The sequence below is a fragment of the Glandiceps talaboti genome, chromosome 20 (genome assembly GCF_964340395.1).
Source record: "Glandiceps talaboti chromosome 20, keGlaTala1.1, whole genome shotgun sequence".
NCBI classification, from domain to species: Eukaryota; Metazoa; Hemichordata; class Enteropneusta; family Spengelidae; genus Glandiceps; species Glandiceps talaboti.
The window spans coordinates 1,165,900-1,185,000 of record NC_135568.1 but is presented as its reverse complement, the minus strand read 5'-3'; the positions used below and the strand labels follow the sequence as shown (position 1 = coordinate 1,185,000).

General features: G+C 31.4%; 1 protein-coding gene across 1 annotated transcript in view; it reads left to right on the top strand.

Annotated features, from left to right (window-relative positions):
* The window catches only part of LOC144450941 (N-acetylneuraminate (7)9-O-acetyltransferase-like), a 32,460-nt gene extending 13,710 nt beyond the window's left edge, over positions 1-18,750 (top strand). Inside the window, exons 4-20 of the mRNA XM_078141701.1 lie at positions 29-91; positions 1,445-1,538; positions 2,687-2,758; positions 3,330-3,420; positions 4,758-4,860; positions 7,740-7,870; positions 8,736-9,017; positions 9,488-9,596; positions 11,498-11,587; positions 12,361-12,480; positions 13,122-13,278; positions 13,844-13,950; positions 14,942-15,046; positions 15,362-15,505; positions 16,148-16,225; positions 17,131-17,223; positions 18,277-18,750. Of these exons, the coding sequence (XP_077997827.1) occupies positions 29-91; positions 1,445-1,538; positions 2,687-2,758; positions 3,330-3,420; positions 4,758-4,860; positions 7,740-7,870; positions 8,736-9,017; positions 9,488-9,596; positions 11,498-11,587; positions 12,361-12,480; positions 13,122-13,278; positions 13,844-13,950; positions 14,942-15,046; positions 15,362-15,505; positions 16,148-16,225; positions 17,131-17,223; positions 18,277-18,534 (2,097 nt within the window). The 3' untranslated portion in view covers positions 18,535-18,750. The remainder of the gene's footprint in view (positions 1-28; positions 92-1,444; positions 1,539-2,686; positions 2,759-3,329; positions 3,421-4,757; positions 4,861-7,739; positions 7,871-8,735; positions 9,018-9,487; positions 9,597-11,497; positions 11,588-12,360; positions 12,481-13,121; positions 13,279-13,843; positions 13,951-14,941; positions 15,047-15,361; positions 15,506-16,147; positions 16,226-17,130; positions 17,224-18,276) is intronic.
* Positions 18,751-19,101: the final 351 nt, after the last annotated feature.

The window sequence follows — 19,101 nt, the reverse complement described above, 5'->3', positions numbered from 1 at the left end:
ATTCAAATTTAACGCTTGAATTTTCCAGGATTTTGTGTGGATGCCAGAAGTAAATCATTCCGTTACAGCATTTTATGAGGAGTTATCTAAGGTAAATTAAATGATAAATACTGATGTAGCAGTGATATTACAATGGTTTACATAAAATCCTTGCGTAGACTACTACTACTACATATATGGTATGCCTTGAGATATTGGAGAATAGTGTGGAAGAATCCCTATTCACAGTGACCATTCCTAGGTCAATAATTCCATATCATATTTGGTGTTGTATGTGTGTTGGCTTCCCATAGATTAGGTGCATGATAAGTTCAGTGTTTATTCAGTGCCTTATTCAACCAGTAGAGAAACATATATGATTAAACAAGATGTGAATAATGACAAGGGAAGTTGACTGTTAACATGTCATATTTATATCCCAGCTGAATTTAAAAAGTCATATTGTGCAAATTTGAAGTTGATGGAATTTTTTGTTTCAATATTCTTTATATAAATGCTACTCTGTCATAAATTGAACAATTTATATTTACATGAGGTCCTGTATTTTTTTCAAATAAATTTACTACTAAACCAGGAAGACTAGAATTTCAATGAGATGTTTTAAAATATCTCAGAAAAGGTATTTTCTATGAATTACCGTAAACAAAATATATACACTTTTATTGTAAATGTACATGATATGTTACATTTTATCTGACTGTCAACACAAAAAAACAGTGTTTGTGTTTGAATTGTCCTTGCTGACAGTGATGTTGATTTGTGATCACAGTGAGATATAATATCATTTTATATGCTTGCACACTATCGGTATCTGAATTTTGTTTTATTTAATTCATAGCAAAACAACTTGAGTGAGACTTAAAAAAAACCATTGTGCTGTCTAATTGAAACTCTAGAGTCACTTTAGTTTGGTAGTACAAAAACCATTGTGGCCCCCCCCCCCAACACACACACACACACACACACACACACACACACACACACACACACACACACACACACACACACACATGAATGTCCATAGTCACTCTGGTTTGGTAGTAATCAGAGCATAAACAATGAATACATACTATGATTTATAAACATTATAACACACAAGCAGTTCAAAGTTTTTAAGCATTGAGCTTTTGATCTGTCTTTATCGATCAAAAGCTCAATACTAAAAACAACAAACTTTGAACTGCTTGTGTTATAACATTTGTAAATCATTTGATCCTTCAAGCTGATCAATATTTTTGGTCGAACTAATTATGAGTGTCATCACAGACAAGGATGTTCTTGTCTTTGGTGTCATTAAAAACACTTTTCTGACTTAGATTATCCATAGATTAATGATATTTATTGGATTTATTTGCATATAAAAAGAAATGTATTAGTTAGTTGAAAGTTGTATGGCAGATAAAATATTTTTTACCCAAAATGTAACATTTGTATTTATTTATAGAGGTCCGATTTACCAAATATAATAATTCATGGTTCTGCTACATGGGCCATTAAATACCATAACGCTACACAAGCTGCCTTTGAAGAATATAAAAGTAAGTTTATTATAGTACCAGTATTTCAGGGTTCTCCCCAGTCTCAAATGAGTGCTGGTACGTCATCTGTATTCATGTACTTTGAGGCCCTGTCTGCATATTACTATTTTCAAATGAAAACATCTAGTACATTGTTGCATTTGCACCCACCTACTGTCTACATGGAGATGACTAAAACAAACATGAAAATGCAACAATTTGAAAATATTGGAAAATAATCCATTTTTATTTTTTTTAAAACCAGTTGATATAAAAGGACAAAAACAGAAAGATTCGAAACAACCGAAGCCACAACAATTCAAAAATGCACAAATTTATCCTATTAAAGAAATGACCTCATCAATGACATGTTTACACACACTTAATTGTTTCATTATGTTTGCATAGATACAACAGCAGTATTTTCAAATTGTTCTGTGGTTTTTCCATGTAAATACTCGAAAATGGTTTTCAATCTATCGTGTAAACACATGAAAATGCATTAAAATGCTATCACAGTCTGTATGATGTTGTAGTTATGAATGCTAGATTGTCCAGTTTGAACAAAGTGTGAAGTGGTTAACTATTGAAAGCTATCTGATAATGGTGTTAGCAGTGTTGCACACAGACTTTATGTCAATTGCCACATATTTTCTCTGCCTGACCCATTTTTTTTAGAAGTGACGTGTCATAGATGGCCCACTCTGAAAGTTGTTCTACTTTAAATATTGCACATTTCTGTGACTAATCAGTATGAAAAGCTATATGTACTAAATTTTATAGAACAGGAGACTTTTGTATAATTAGTTTGAAACCACAAGACTTAGTTATGTTACTTACACTTACCACAATATTGTCTCTCCTTGTATTCAAATAGTGAATTCAATGTGATACCTATCTGTACAAAGTAATGTTAGATGTGAATAAATTTCACCCTGAGATTGTTGTCTATAGTTGATGTGATAAGAATGTGTGCGATCCATGATGTCTGACAAACCTGTCTGATGACCCAGAAAAATAGAAGTCATGGGACACCATGTCCATTTTGAAAAAGCTGGGTGCAACACTGGTCTTTGTATTATTTTAATACTGTATTACAAATTTTGCAATTTTACTGATTAGAACTAACTGATCTGACGTATTCTTCTTGTTTTTTTATTCATTAATAGCAAATTTGACACTATCATCAAATGCAATGAACAGAGTAGGTGAAGAGACTGATGTGTTTTGGCTGTTACAAGGTAAGAAGGTTTACCCAACTACCAGCATCCATGTTTTACTTCAGCTCAAGAAAAACAAATCTTTTTTGGAAGTTAATAACATAATTACAAAGTCCTGTAAAATCAATTTAAAAAGTTTAAACAACTTCTAGAAAGTAATGGAAAAATTAAACTCTTAAAAAGTCTTGGAAAATGTAAACGTACATATGTTTATTAACCGTAAATTGTACCAGGCAGAAATAGATGCAGTGTCATTAAATGTTCAATATAATTATAGATATTAAGAATTATTAATGCTTTAAAATATTAAAAGATGAATTATTACTATTCATGACAAAAAAATTAAAATGATAAACTAAATACAAGCTAATCTGAACATGTTAAAACAAAAAAATATGATCATTAATTTGTTCTGAATCATTCTAAAAAAGATATCAAACACAAAATGATAAACCCCAAATCTTAACTTTGTCAGTCTAGTAGTTTCCAAATCATAATATATAATCATACTTACATATTTTATTCATATATACATTTCATATTTCTAATCTCCCCCTTTTCATATTTTTATTTTTGTCATCATAATTTGTAGCTCCAGTAGAACACAACAGATTGCATGAAGTCAGAAAGATGATCACAAATGAACAAATTAACCTTTACAATAATGCTGCACAGAAAATACTGTAAGTGATGACTGAATAACCTTTGACCTGACCTGCAAAATGAACTTTGACCTGACCACTCCGTGACCTTTGACTTGACAGAAATGTTACCCTTGACATTGGTTAATTAGCATAATGATGTTGCACAGGAAATACTTTTGATATACATGTAATAGGTTTAACAAAGTAACCTTTGACCTACCTGACCTCAGGATGACCTTTGACCTGACCTAAGTTTATGACCTTGGTTGGTTAGTTCTATAATGCTGTACTGAAAATACTCCTACATTATTAGACTGGCATAACTTCCTTTTGTTAGTCTTTGTGACTACATGACAATACGACTCTAGTTTTACTATTGTGAATACAACAAAGATCTTGGCTTTGTACAACCTTAGTTAGATGTGAATTGTACAGCTCTGAATACAACAAGTAAAGATCTTTGCTTGGTACAACTTCGTCTGGTGTTAGATCTTTGCTTTGTACAACCTTGTCTGGTGTTAGATCTTTGCTTTGTGCAACCTTGTCTGGTGTTAGATCTTTGCTTTGTGCAACCTTGTCTGGTGTTAGATCTTTGCTTTGTGCAACCTTGTCTGGTGTTAGATCTTTGCTTTGTACAACCTTGTCTGGTGTTAGATCTTTGCTTTGTACAACTTCGTCTGGTGTTAGATCTTTGCTTTGTACAACCTATGAATTGATGTTATTTCTATAGGTATTGAGAAACCATATAGGATGATAATCTTGTACAGAAATGGAGATAGTTTGCCCAACTGTGTGGAATAAGTCGATTGTTTAGAAACAGGTTCTGGAAAGGAATGATGTCCACACACAACCAAGTACTATAAGAACAGCTACTCGTTCTTTATTGACATCTAACAAAACTCCTACAGATCACTCAGAAATAAGGGTTTATATAGGTTTTACTACATTCCATACATATTGGCGCGAATTTGGTATTGACCTTCATATGATTGGTCAATTATGAAGAGAAAGGATTGGTAGTAAAGATTGTTTGAACTTGAGATTAACTAATTTGACACATTGGTTATGAAGATTGCAGTCAGGATCCTAAATTTGACTCAAGCTCAGTATCATTCTTAGCCAACAGAATGACTAAATAACAATACATGTATACATTAACACATTAAAGAAAGGTTGAACATATTCCAATTAACTTTGACAGTTTTTAAGCAGGGGATATGTTAGTACTTCTAGTCTGCTAGTTTTTAAGCAAGGGATATGTTAGTACTTCTAGTCTGCTTCCAAGATTTCATCGTTGCGATATTATTTTTTTTAATTGACCCTTGAGATCTTTTAATTCTTTTTATGATATTTTACTTCTTCTTTGTTAAAACCAGGAGTTTAACGACAGTAAGGATATGGAAGTCAGCAGCAAAAGTAGCTGAGATTGATGAAAGTACACTTGATGGGATACATCTAAAAGAACAACTCTTAGAAATTGTAAGACATTCTTTTAAAGATTTCTTTTGCCATAAAATTATGACTCAATTTGTCAATTTGTGGAATGTTAAATAAATATACATATCATGGAAATTACCAATATTTATGATATATACATTTCATGTAAATTCCCATATTTAATATATATACATTTCATGTAAATTCCCATATTTATGATATATACATTTCATGTAAATTCCCATATTTAATATATATACATTTCATGTAAATTCCCATATTTATGATATATACATTTCATGTAAATTCCCATATTTATGATATATACATTTCATGTAAATTCCCATATTTATGATATATACATTTCATGTAAATTCCCATATTTATGATATATACATTTCATGTAAATTCCCATATTTATGATATATACATTTCATGTAAATTCCCAATATTTATGATATATACATTTCATGTAAATTCCCATATTTATGACATATACATTTCATGTAAATTCCCATATTTATGATATATACATTTCATGTAAATTCCCATATTTATAATATATACATTTCATGTAAATTCCCAATATTTATGATATATACATTTCATGTAAATTCCCATATTTATGATATATACATTTCATGTAAATTCCCATATTTATAATATATACATTTCATGGAAATTCCCATATTTATGATATATACATTTCATGGAAATTCCCATATTTATAATATATACATTTCATGGAAATTCCCATATTTATAATATATACATTTCATGGAAATTCCCATATTTATGATATATACATTTCATGTAAATTCCCATATTTATAATATATACATTTCATGGAAATTCCCATATTTATGATATATACATTTCATGTAAATTCCCATATTTATAATATATACATTTCATGTAAATTCCCATATATATGATATATACATTTCATGTAAATTACCAATATTTATGATATATACATTTCATGTAAATTCCCAATATTTATGATATATACATTTCATGGAAATTCCCAATATTTATGACATATACATTTCATGTAAATTCCCATATTTATAATATATACATTTCATGTAAATTCCCATATATATGATATATACATTTCATGTAAATTCCAATATTTATAATATATACATTTCATGGAAATTCCCATATTTATGACATATACATTTCATGTAAATTCCCATATTTATGATATATACATTTCATGTAAATTCCCATATTTATGATATATACATTTCATGTAAATTCCCATATTTATGACATATACATTTCATGTAAATTCCCATATTTATGACATATACATTTCATGTAAATTCCCATATTTATGATATATACATTTCATGTAAATTCCAATATTTATAATATATACATTTCATGTAAATTCCCATATATATGATATATACATTTCATGTAAATTCCCATATTTATAATATATACATTTCATGGAAATTCCCATATTTATGACATATACATTTCATGTAAATTCCAATATTTATGATATATACATTTCATGTAAATTCCCATATTTATGACATATACATTTCATGGAAATTCCCATATTTATGATATATATATTTCATGGAAATTTCCAATATTTATGATATATACATTTCATGGAAATTCCCATATTTATGATATATACATTTCATGGAAATTCCCATATTTATGATATATACATTTCATGTAAATTCCCATATTTATGATATATACATTTCATGTAAATTCCCAATATTTATGATATATACATTTCATGTAAATTCCCATATTTATGATATATACATTTCATGGAAATTCCAATATTTATGATATATGCATTTCTTGGAAATTCCAATATTTATGATATATACATTTCATGTAAATTCCCATATTTATGATATATACATTTCATGTAAATTTCCAATATTTATGATATATACATTTCATGGAAATTCCCATATTTATGATATATACATTTCATGTAAATTCCCATATTTATGATATATACATTTCATGTAAATTCCAATATTTATGATATATACATTTCATGGAAATTCCCAATATTTATGATATATACATTTCATGGAAATTACCAATATTTATGATATATACATTTCATGTAAATTCCCATATTTATGATATATACATTTCATGTAAATTCCCATATATATGATATATACATTTCATGTAAATTCCCATATTTATGATATATACATTTCATGTAAATTCCCATATTTATGATATATACATTTCATGGAAATTCCCATATTTATGACATATACATTTCATGGAAATTCCCATATTTATGACATATACATTTCATGGAAATTCCCATATTTATGACATATACATTTCATGTAAATTCCCAATATTTATGATATATACATTTCATGTAAATTACCAATATTTATGATATATACATTTCATGTAAATTCCCATATTTATGATATATACATTTCATGTAAATTCCCAATATTTATGATATATACATTTCATGTAAATTCCCAATATTTATGATATATATATTTCAATTGACACAGACACAGCCATGTTTTGAAAGTAGATAACATGGGTATTTTAGAAGGAACTCTGTGATTGGTCAATTTGCTGCTGGCTAATGACAGGTGGTAACCGTTTGAGGGCGCTCTAAGATACATGACTTTCAATGACTTTCCTTCAAGGCAGTTGATGGAGAGATAGAAATTGTAGTCATAATGCTTTGATTAGTTAAGATATATGATAAAATTCAATGACTTTCCTTCAAGGCAGTTGCATCTCTCTATTTGTAGGATGTACAACTAATTCTATTGATAATCTAAACCTATCTAATATCCGTTTGTCATCTCTCTGTTTGTAGGATGTACAACTAATTCTATTGATAATCTAAAGCTATCTAATATCTGTATATCATCTCTCTCTATTTGTAGGATGTACAACTAATTCTAAACTGGTATTGTAATAAACACTACAAACCATTTGATGGTGGATTGTATTGTTGTCAAGAAATTGAACAATTAACTCTTGTACAACTCGTTACGTTTGGTGTCTTCATTTCTTGGTGAGTCTTAAACACTGTCATTTGTAGACAATACAATGAATGATACTTATAATGAGTTGAATTTATAGTGTACAAAGACACCTGGTACAAATTGTAAATATCACTGCCACTGGCAGACTGCACCCAATCAAAATACTTACAAATTGTAAATATCACTGCCACTAGCAGACTGCACCCAATCGAAATACTTACAATGTGTAAATATCACTGCCATTGGCAGACTGCACCCAATCGAAATACTTACAATGTGTAAATATCACTGCCATTGGCAGACTGCACCCAATCGAAATACTTACAATGTGTAAATATCACTGCCATTGGCAGACTGCACCCAATCGAAATACTTACAATGTGTAAATATCACTGCCATTGGCAGACTGCACCCGATCGAAATACTTACAATGTGTAAATATCACTGCCATTGGCAGACTGCACCCAATCGAAATACTTACAAATTGTAAATATCACTGCCATTGGCAGACTGCACCCAATCGAAATACTTACAATGTGTAAATATCACTGCCATTGGCAGACTGCACCCAATCGAAATACTTACAATGTGTAAATATCACTGTCATTGGCAGACTGCACCCAATCGAAATACTTACAATGTGTAAATATCACTGTCATTGGCAGACTGCACCCAATCGAAATACTTACAACTTGTAAATATCACTGTCATTGGCAGACTGTACTATTTGTTTGTACACAATTACTAGTAACTACTACATGTAATTAGGAGAAAGAGGATTTAATCAAACTTGGTACAAATATGAGCCGCTACCCATAGACCTTATCATCAGAATTAGATGACATTATTTTTCGCAGTCAGCTGTTGGCTAACCAATTCCATTTTACTTTTCAGTCTTCTTTTGGGTATAATTCTAAAAATACAGAAAAAGTACAAAGCTCTGGTGCCTCAATCATCAAATCATACAGCACCAAGTCAGTCAGAAAGTACTGTTATAACAGCTACATCGAATGGAGATCAAATTCTGAATGGTCCAGTACCTGACGTGGAGAATGCTGCTGTTATGAAAAAAGAAAAAGAGAAAGAGAAAGAGATTACATGTACAGATTATGCTGACTTACTGTGGGCACTTGGTAAATTTGGTCTTATCATGATTTATTTTTATATTTGTGACAGGTTAGTGCTACTCAAATTTGTTTTTTGTTATTCTACAGGAAGATAGTTTTAAAATCTTTATCCTTAGAATGTTGCATATGTGTGACTTTCTGGGCCCAGTAATTTTGCCCTTAGAAGGTCATGTATTGTTTCACCCCCCCTATAGACCCAGTAATTATGTTAGTGCATAGACTTTACCAAATCTCTAATCAGTTCTTGCAGTAACTGTAACAAATTTGTATCTCAACTTTCATTATAATCAGCCCAGTGGGCTTTGAGATATTAAGTATTGTATGATGAATGGACACACACAGACAGACAGATCTCACACAGAATCCATCACCTCTACACTACATCTCCTTACGAGTACTGTACATTCATTTCCTACAGTGTATGTTTCCAATGAAATTCTGATGGAAGTCTGTGTTGCCATGGTGATATAAAAGTTGCTCTTTGATCAGTGATGTAAGCTCTTGATGTTTTGTTTGTAGGAGTGGTTTTATTCCTAGAGAACAAAAACTTTATACACATTTGAGGTTTTTCCTTCCATTATGTTATGTAACTTTACTGGGATTATTTTTCAATGCCAAGACATCTCAGGTAAGTGATTGATCAGATTCTTCATATTTTAATCTCATGTAAAAATTATTTTGAAAATTTTACATTATCAGAGTTGTTGAACATCTGCCTACACCCTGGGGGGGGGGGGGGTACTCAGCCGGGTAATGGGTACAGGTGCACCTGGGTAGATTCAAATTACAAGCACAAACGTTACAACAATTAAAACTAAGAGTCAAATGTTTACCATATTAACGCCTGTACTGGAAACCATAGTAAGTTGACTACCTTACTATGGTTTACAGGTATTAATATTTGAACTCTAAACTTGCAGTAGATCAAATACTCCAAATATGTAACATTCCTAAAAAACATTCTTTTATAATACCAGGTTTTCCAGTCATGACCACACTATTTATTTTAAGGAAGTAAGCACTTAGGAGTCATCAATATTCATATATATTCAGCTTATATCTAATGAATATTCATGTATATTCAGCTTATATCTAATGAATATTCATGTATATTCAGCTTATATCTAATGAATATTCATATATATTCAGCTTATATCTAATGAATATTCATATATATTCAGCTTATATCTAATCAATATTCATATATATTCAGCTTATATCTAATGAATATTCATGTATATTCAGCTTATATCTAATGAATATTCATGTATATTCAGCTTATATCTAATGAATATTCATATATATTCAGCTTATATCTAATGAATATTCATATATATTCAGCTTATATCTAATGAATATTCATGTATATTCAGCTTATATCTAATGAATATTCATGTATATTCAGCTTATATCTAATGAATATTCATATATATTCAGCTTATATCTAATGAATATTCATATATATTCAGCTTATATCTAATGAATATTCATATATATTCAGCTTATATCTAATGAATATTCATGTATATTCAGCTTATATCTAATGAATATTCATGTATATTCAGCTTATATCTAATGAATATTCATATATATTCAGCTTATATCTAATGAATATTCATATATATTCAGCTTATATCTAATGAATATTCATGTATATTCAGCTTATATCTAATGAATATTCATATATATTCAGCTTATATCTAATGAATATTCATGTATATTCAGCTTATATCTAATGAATATTCATGTATATTCAGCTTATATCTAATGAATATTCATATATATTCAGCTTATATCTAATGAATATTCATATATATTCAGCTTATATCTAATGAATATTCATGTATATTCAGCTTATATCTAATGAATATTCATGTATATTCAGCTTATATCTAATGAATATTCATATATATTCAGCTTATATCTAATGAATATTCATATATATTCAGCTTATATCTAATGAATATTCATATATATTCAGCTTATATCTAATGAATATTCATGTATATTCAGCTTATATCTAATGAATATTCATGTATATTCAGCTTATATCTAATGAATATTCATATATATTCAGCTTATATCTAATGAATATTCATATATATTCAGCTTATATCTAATGAATATTCATGTATATTCAGCTTATATCTAATGAATATTCATATATATTCAGCTTATATCTAATGAATATTCATGTATATTCAGCTTATATCTAATGAATATTCATGTATATTCAGCTTATATCTAATGAATATTCATGTATATTCAGCTTATATCTAATGAATATTCATGTATATTCAGCTTATATCTATTTGTTGATAAGACCTTTTAAGCAATGATGTTCCACTGAAAGCACAATAGAGCTAAAACAGAATTTCAATTTGGTGTTTCATGGTAACTGAGCAAAAATTATGTTATGTGAAATCATGAAATGATGCTCCAGAACCCAAAGTTTTATGCAAATACCTGTATTTCCTTGAGTTGCATCCTCTAAATTAACAAATTTTCATTCACAATTTTGTTTTATAGACAGTTGTTTTAAACAGAGACCAAACGGAGGAGTGGAAGGGATGGATGCAGTTAGTTATTTTAATATATCATTATTCAGGTGCTAGTGGGGTAAGTAGTCACCACTTCTTGTAAAACTTGATAAGTTTTGAGTTTACAAAGTTAATCTTAAACCCCCATGTTTGCATCCCATGGTCTTGGATTACTACTGTCTTATTTAGTAATTAGATAGCATCATTATTTTGTCTCAGACCAACTCTTTCCATAGTTCTATCAGAAAACCACTTTTAAAGTCCAAATCTTTTAATCTAGAATCCTTCATCCTGTTCCTGGATAAATTTTGTATTAAAAACATTACGTTTCAAAGGATGTCAAAAGTCATAAAAGTCAGACTGTGCAATTGCACGATTTTGTGTGCAGGGAACAATTGCGTCCTCATTTGCATGTCATTTGCATACAGGTGTGTAATAATATTTCAGTATTGCACTGCAGTGCAAGTACCACTAGTATGCATGCACACCGGTGCAAGTAATCTCTGGTACATATGTACCAATATTTCAGTATCGCAATGCACTGCAAATAGCACTAGTATACATGTGTTTTGATTTCCCACAAATTATCTTAATCCCCCATGTTTGACACAAATGCAAGTAATCACTGGTACATAATTATGCAATAATATTTTCAGTATTGCACTAGTGAAAATACCACTAGTATGTATGCACACCAGTGCGAGTAATCACTGGTACATATGTAATAATATTTTCAGTATTGCACTGCAGTGCAAGTACCACTAGGATGTATGCACACCAGTGCAAGTAATCACTGGTACATATGTGATAATTCTTAAAACCATGTCAGACTTGTTGTATTTTTCTCACCAGGTATTACCTATTTACATGCATATCCGTATTTTAGTTGCTATGTATTTATTTCAAACTGGATATGGACATTTCTCCTTTTTTTGGAGCAAGGCAGATTATGGAATTATTAGATTTTGTCAGGTGAGTGGAAAAATATCATTTGATTGTCTTTCAAGATAGTTTTGAAATGGGTGTACTTACATTCCATTTCAAACAACATGTATTTCCTACAATAGGTATTGTTATAGTCAGAATATGGCAGCCTTTAAAGTCTAGCTACCTGGGATATCATTGCAATGCTAGGGAGTCAAAACATCACATTGTATTGTGGGTAAAGGGTTGACAACCCCTTGTTCCATACAGAATTGACCTGTTAGTCTTTGTTTGCCCATTGAAGTTACACCAGGTTGTAATTCCCTGGTTATAACAGGGTATGGTGGCCTGATTCCACTCTCCATGTACCTGTTGAATTGCCAGGAATTAAGATGTTTGCTACCTTGAAACTTTCTTAGTGATCTTCCAAACTAAAAGTATTAATGTTGATAGATTAAACCAGTATGATGGGTTGGTCTAACTCACCACCTTTATACTCTCAGCTGTCTAGTAGAAAAGTTTGAATGTGTAACAGTTTGAAAAAGTTTGTAGAGGAATAATAAAATAGAAGTGTTTGTTGTAATTATAGGTACAGTTTCATCTAAATTGACGGTATTTATCTGCTTGTTGTAATTATAGGTACAGTTTCATCTAAATTGACGGTATTTATCTGTTTGTTGTAATTACAGGTACAGTTTCGTCTAAATTGGTTAGTATTTATCTTATGTCTGGTGATGAACAGACCATATCAGTTTTATTACTTTGTACCACTAGTGTCTTTCTGGTTTGTGCTGGTCTACATAACCATGTCATTATGGCCCAGAGCTTCAGCTAAATCAGTCACAGGTAAGATTTGATATTATTTTATTACTTGAGTATATGAGGCACAAAAATGAAAATAAAATATAGTTAGCTATACACAGTGTAAGGATTGTATGTTTACTTGAACCATTCCAGCAAATATTAACTTTGTTATGCTACTTTTTATATAATAATATTTTAGTTTAGTTTAGTTTATACATAAATATTATTTCTGAGAGAATTCAGTCCTCTTTACATCTTCTTACAAACTATCATTTTACCCAGATGTATCAAATATTCTCACACCGCTTTCAGTGGGTATATGATATCATCAGAACGTTACGTAATGACAGCACAGGAAATTCGCCAGAATTTCTGCATAATTGTCTCCATTTGGGCTACTTTATTGGTATTAGCAAGCACATATTTCAAAGCCTCAGTCTAGTTCAAGCCTAGTATGAAGAACACAATTAATCTGGTCTCTGTCTACACTTTGTACATATAATGTACATAACTCTTGAATTACTACAGCCAGTTAAATTAGTTGAAATGATTCTAAAGATGGCTACTTTTGATAACTTTTGATAATATGTTATTTTCCATGTTACAGAGAATTCATCTGATTATGTGTGGATGGTATGTAAATTTATTGGTATGGTTGGTATTATAGTTACCGTAGCAATCTCAGAGGTAAGTACTATACTTCTGTTTACATCTGTCTTACAGTATTCAACCTAAAATATGGCGATAGAATTTGCCATCGTGAAAAAAGAAATGATTGAACATGAGCAATGTACCCTCTTCAAAAGCCAATCTGATACACTGCTGATGTATAAATTCTTGTTAGACACCAAAATATGATGTTCTCCTATCCCTTACTATATGGTTACCAGCAGTGAGCCCTCTACAGTCAATATGACAACCACTTACACGGCAATTACTTATGACACACCAAAAGTTGGTGTTCCTCTACCCATATTACAATGTGGTGACCAGTTAGTCCTCTAGGCCAATTTGATGTACCACTGACACATGACAATTTCTTATGACACACCAAAACTTGGTGTTCCTCTCTACCCATATTACAATGTGGTGACCAGTTAGTCCTCTAGGCCAATTTGATGTACCACTGACACATGACAATTTCTTATGACACACCAAAACTTGGTGTTCCTCTACCCATATTACAATGTGGTGACCAGTTAGTCCTCTAGGCTAATTTGATGCACCACTGACATATGGCAATTTCTGATAACACACCAAGATTTCAATTCCCCTATTTCATACATGTACTATGTGGTGACTGTCAAGAAAACATTTCTTAATTTGACAAACAACTCTCTTTTTGTTGTGACAAGGTACATTAAACATGACGAAGTGATGAATGTTAAATGTGTGTGGACAAGGTAGTTGTAATACTTGTGAAGTGACATGAGATCGTTTATGTTCTTCTTCAGTATCAAAGTGATGAATACTTACTGTACATGCTTTGAGGTCTTTACTTCTAAAACCATTGATAAGAGTCAATATTTCCAAATTAACAAACTCAAATAGTTACCACATGTTCACTTTCTTTGAAAGCTCAACTAGATTTGCTGTAAAAACTACTAAATGGTCACCACTGTGTGGGCACCAATGCAGTACAGACACTGTGTTTCTGAATCTAATTTACATATTATTTCAATAGTAATTTGTCCTACTTTTTCAGGTATTTTTTTACAAAATTTTTAACTGGTGGCCGCTTAAAGAAATATTTGTAACAGCTGATGGTAGACTTTATGAATGGTGGTTTCGATGGCAGCTTGATAGATTTGTAAGTATGCAAATTATGTTTGACAAATTATGCATATTAAATAGTAACATTTGTAAGTATGCAAATTATGGTAGACACATAGACTAGATTATGCACATTAAGTAGTAACACTTGTAAGTATGCAAATTAGGATTGACAAACAGACTATATTATGCATATTAAGTGGTAATATTTGTAGGTATGCAAATTAGGGTTGACAAACAGAGTATGTTATGCATATTAAATGGTAATATTTGTAGATATGTAAATAAGTGGAAACAATACAGATCTTACAGGCTATAAATCAGGTTGTATGTTTTCATCATATTTATATAGATTGTTCCGTTTGGGATGTTGTTTGCATTCGTTTATATCACACTCAAGAAATACAAGAAACTAGAAGACAGTAATAGCACTGACAATTTATGGAGTGGTTGTGGTGCATATGCTTTGATGTTCCTGGGAATTTGTATGGTCACAGTAAGTATAACTTGAGATTGCTCAGACTCTTCATTGAAAGCATCAAATACTTCACAGCAAGGAGAATAACCCCCCCCCCCCCATTATCTGTTATTGCTGTTACATATATACTAGCTAGCCTTCAAAGGTGACAACAGAACTTGATAATGATTGAGTCATAAATAACTCAATTTGAGTTGAGGGCTGTCAAAATCACATTGATAGAAATCTGAATAGTCAATGGCTTCGAGTGGAGTATCATATGGATTTGAATTGCAATGATGGTAGTAATATTTTTGCTAAGGGCAATAAGCAGGTAAAATCTACCTGAGTTCTTTTGTCAGTTTACTGGAGTTTCTCACCAGAATTATAGTATCATGAATCTATTGGAAACTATGCCAGTTTTACCATATCCCCCCATTTTGTTACCGCGGTTCCCCAACCCAAGCAAAAACAGTGGGTTGCGGCAATGCCACTACGGTATTATGTCGTTGACATTGTGTTGCATGCATCTGTTTAGCTTGATAATAAATTTCTGCAGTTGATTTGAAATTTCAGACTTCTACCTATTTATAATGTAACAAATATGTAAATTTTATGTCTTTGTTACAATGTTTCCATACAAATATATAAATATATAAGTTTGTTTTGTTTCGTTTACAGTCATATACAGTGTTTGCATGTTTATGCCCCAATAAACCAGCCTGCAATCAGACCCACTCCTACATCAGTGTATTACCGGTAAGTATGCTATAATATTCACCCAGGTCTTGTAAGTAAGACATTGGATCTCTACTTCATATGCTTGCCAGATAGGGCTGAAAAGTGATGATAGAACCTATGGCTGGGTATGTAAGCCATCTTGGCTTATGTCCTCAACAGTACCTTTGGATCAGTGAAACCTTCGGTCACTCTAAAGTAGGCAGAAGAGACTGCAAGTCTAGCAGATAGACTACTCTACACCAGTGCTCAAAGTTTGACTATTAAAATGACACATAGTATAAATTTCAAAGTTGGGCAATCAGTAACATTTAATGTTTAGAACATACACTAGCTACTAACTGGAAGTACTACAATAAACCTAGGTTTCAACCATTGCAAGGTAACGGCCCACTCCACTTTGATGAAAGGTTATAATGGAAGTGCCCAGGGCACTAACATAGCTAAGTGTGGTGTAACCAAACTTGGTACATTGTACAAAACAATCTATTCCCGCATTGCTAGAATGTAGGTGCAAGAAACCATCCAATGACAAAAACTCATCTATTAACAAAAAATCATTTTGGAAACAGGCTGTTAAAGTGTTTTGGGGTTGTTAGTTTGGTTTTTTTTTAGGGGGGGGGGGGGGAGAACAAAAGTTCCGATATTTGAGCTCCCCATGTCAGTGATACACTGTCACCCATTATTTACAAGTACAACTGAATATGCACTTTCAGTAAATCTAAAGAAACAATATTGAGAAGTTTAAAGAATGAATGTTTTAGATCTCAACTTGAAAGTAGACCGGCTGACCTCATAAATATATACTAACTGAACATTTCAATCTTCAGCTTACATTATTTCTTTAAAAAAATACCTTTTGATTCCATTATGCATTAAAATTATATTAAGAATCTTACCTCAAGATTTATATTGTATTGACACAGGTGGCTGGCTTCATTTTGTTACGAAATGTCCCAGGCAGACTAAGAGCAAGATATAGTACATTCTTTGCATGGTTTGGTAAAATTTCATTGGAGGTAAGACATCATATTTATTGTATAGTCAAACATTCTACCCCAGGTATTTTACTTTCACACATTTTAAGAAACTACAGAATGATCAGGGGTGAACAAATTTTGTGAACTGGTGGTCCCCGGACCAGTGCCTTAAAAAATCCAGTGGTCCTGCTGAAAGAATTAGTGGTCCCAGGTCCCGCTAATGTGCAACATTAAATCTTAACCTATGAATCTGTATATTCAGACGACTTTTTAGCATAGTTATTAACAGTAAGGTACTGGTCCAACGGACCAGACAAGGTAAAATTTGTGTGGTCTACCCAAAAAAATTGCTAGTCCCAGACCCAGGACCAGTGGATTTGTTCACCCCTGATGATGTAAAGGGTACGTAGTCAAGCACATGTCCTGTATTATCGAAATATCCAAAAACCTGTGATTTATTATCAATGAATAGAATCAATTAGAACTCACGTTTTCATCCATAAAGCACACCCTTTCTGAGTCAGTGTGAAAAACTAACCATATAACAATAAAATAAAATTGAAATTATTATCATACTTTTCAGATAATATCATTTGTTTGTAGTTATTCAGAAATATTGACATGAAAATCTTAATTAAAACCACATCTATGTATTAAACTATGTCTGTACTGTAATTCTAATCTGTAAGATACAAGTTTTACAATCTACTGCAATTCTAATCTACCCCTATCCATAAGATCAGCTCCGAACTCATCGATATTTAAAAGACATCTTAAGAATGTAGTCTGGTAATAATGTGGGTGGACATCTTTTAAAGTGCACTCTGCGTCTGTAACTTTTTGTCCTGGTTTGTCCCTTTTGTTTGTTTGTTTGTTTGTTTTCTGTGTACATAATCTTGCAACATGTTCCATTGGGAGAACAGTGCTAATGCACTGAAATGGTGTCTGTATATGAAAGATTAATAAATAAATAAATAAATAAAAAGATACAAGTCTTTCAATCTACTGTAATTCCAGTCTTGGTACAACTTTGTATGTGTACTTATTAGAATATTTACAGAATCTTCATATTTTTCCTTGTTTTTTTTCCAGACATTTATTGGTCAATACCATATATGGTTGGCAGCCGACACAAAGGGAACTTTGGTGTTAGTTCCTAACTATCCAGAAGTAAACTTAATTGTGACATCGTTTATCTTCCTGTGTACAGCTCATGAAATATCAGCCCTAACTGTTCAACTGCAGGGTTTCTTTGTGCCAAAAGACTTGAAGGAACTTTTTAAGAGGCTTTCTGTTGTTATTTGTGTTGTGACGGTACTTGCATTCTTTCACAAGGGATTCCATGTTTAAGATCAAACTGTGTAAGGAATGACGCTAGAGACTGGATATAATGGACGAGTTCAGGATTTCATGTTTAACAAACTATGTAAGGAAAGAATGTGGAGGCTGAAAATAAGGACAAAAGCAATGGTCATCATGAACAGTGTATAGTGTGTGAACTAAACATCTATGTCAGAATTGACACAATGTGTAACACCTGAATTGTCACAATCAGATGAACCAATCAAATGCGTATTTCAATCGATGAAGTGTTGAACACCTGGATTATCACAGTCAGATGAACCAATCAAATGCGTATTTTAATCAATGAAGTGTTCAACACCTGGATTATCACAATCAGATGAACCAATCAAATGCGTATTTTAATCGATGAAGTGTTCAACACCTGGATTATCACAATGAAGTGGAGGAACTTGACAGTGGACAGTTTCACAGAATTTAACTTCAAGGTTCCATTTTTCAACAGTTTGTAATTTTATGTGTTGGTGTATTACATTTCACAAGGTTGCCTTTATAGTACTAAATGTACTCAAAGTTTGTAAATATTTGTAATTAAGGGTTTTAACATAAGTGAAA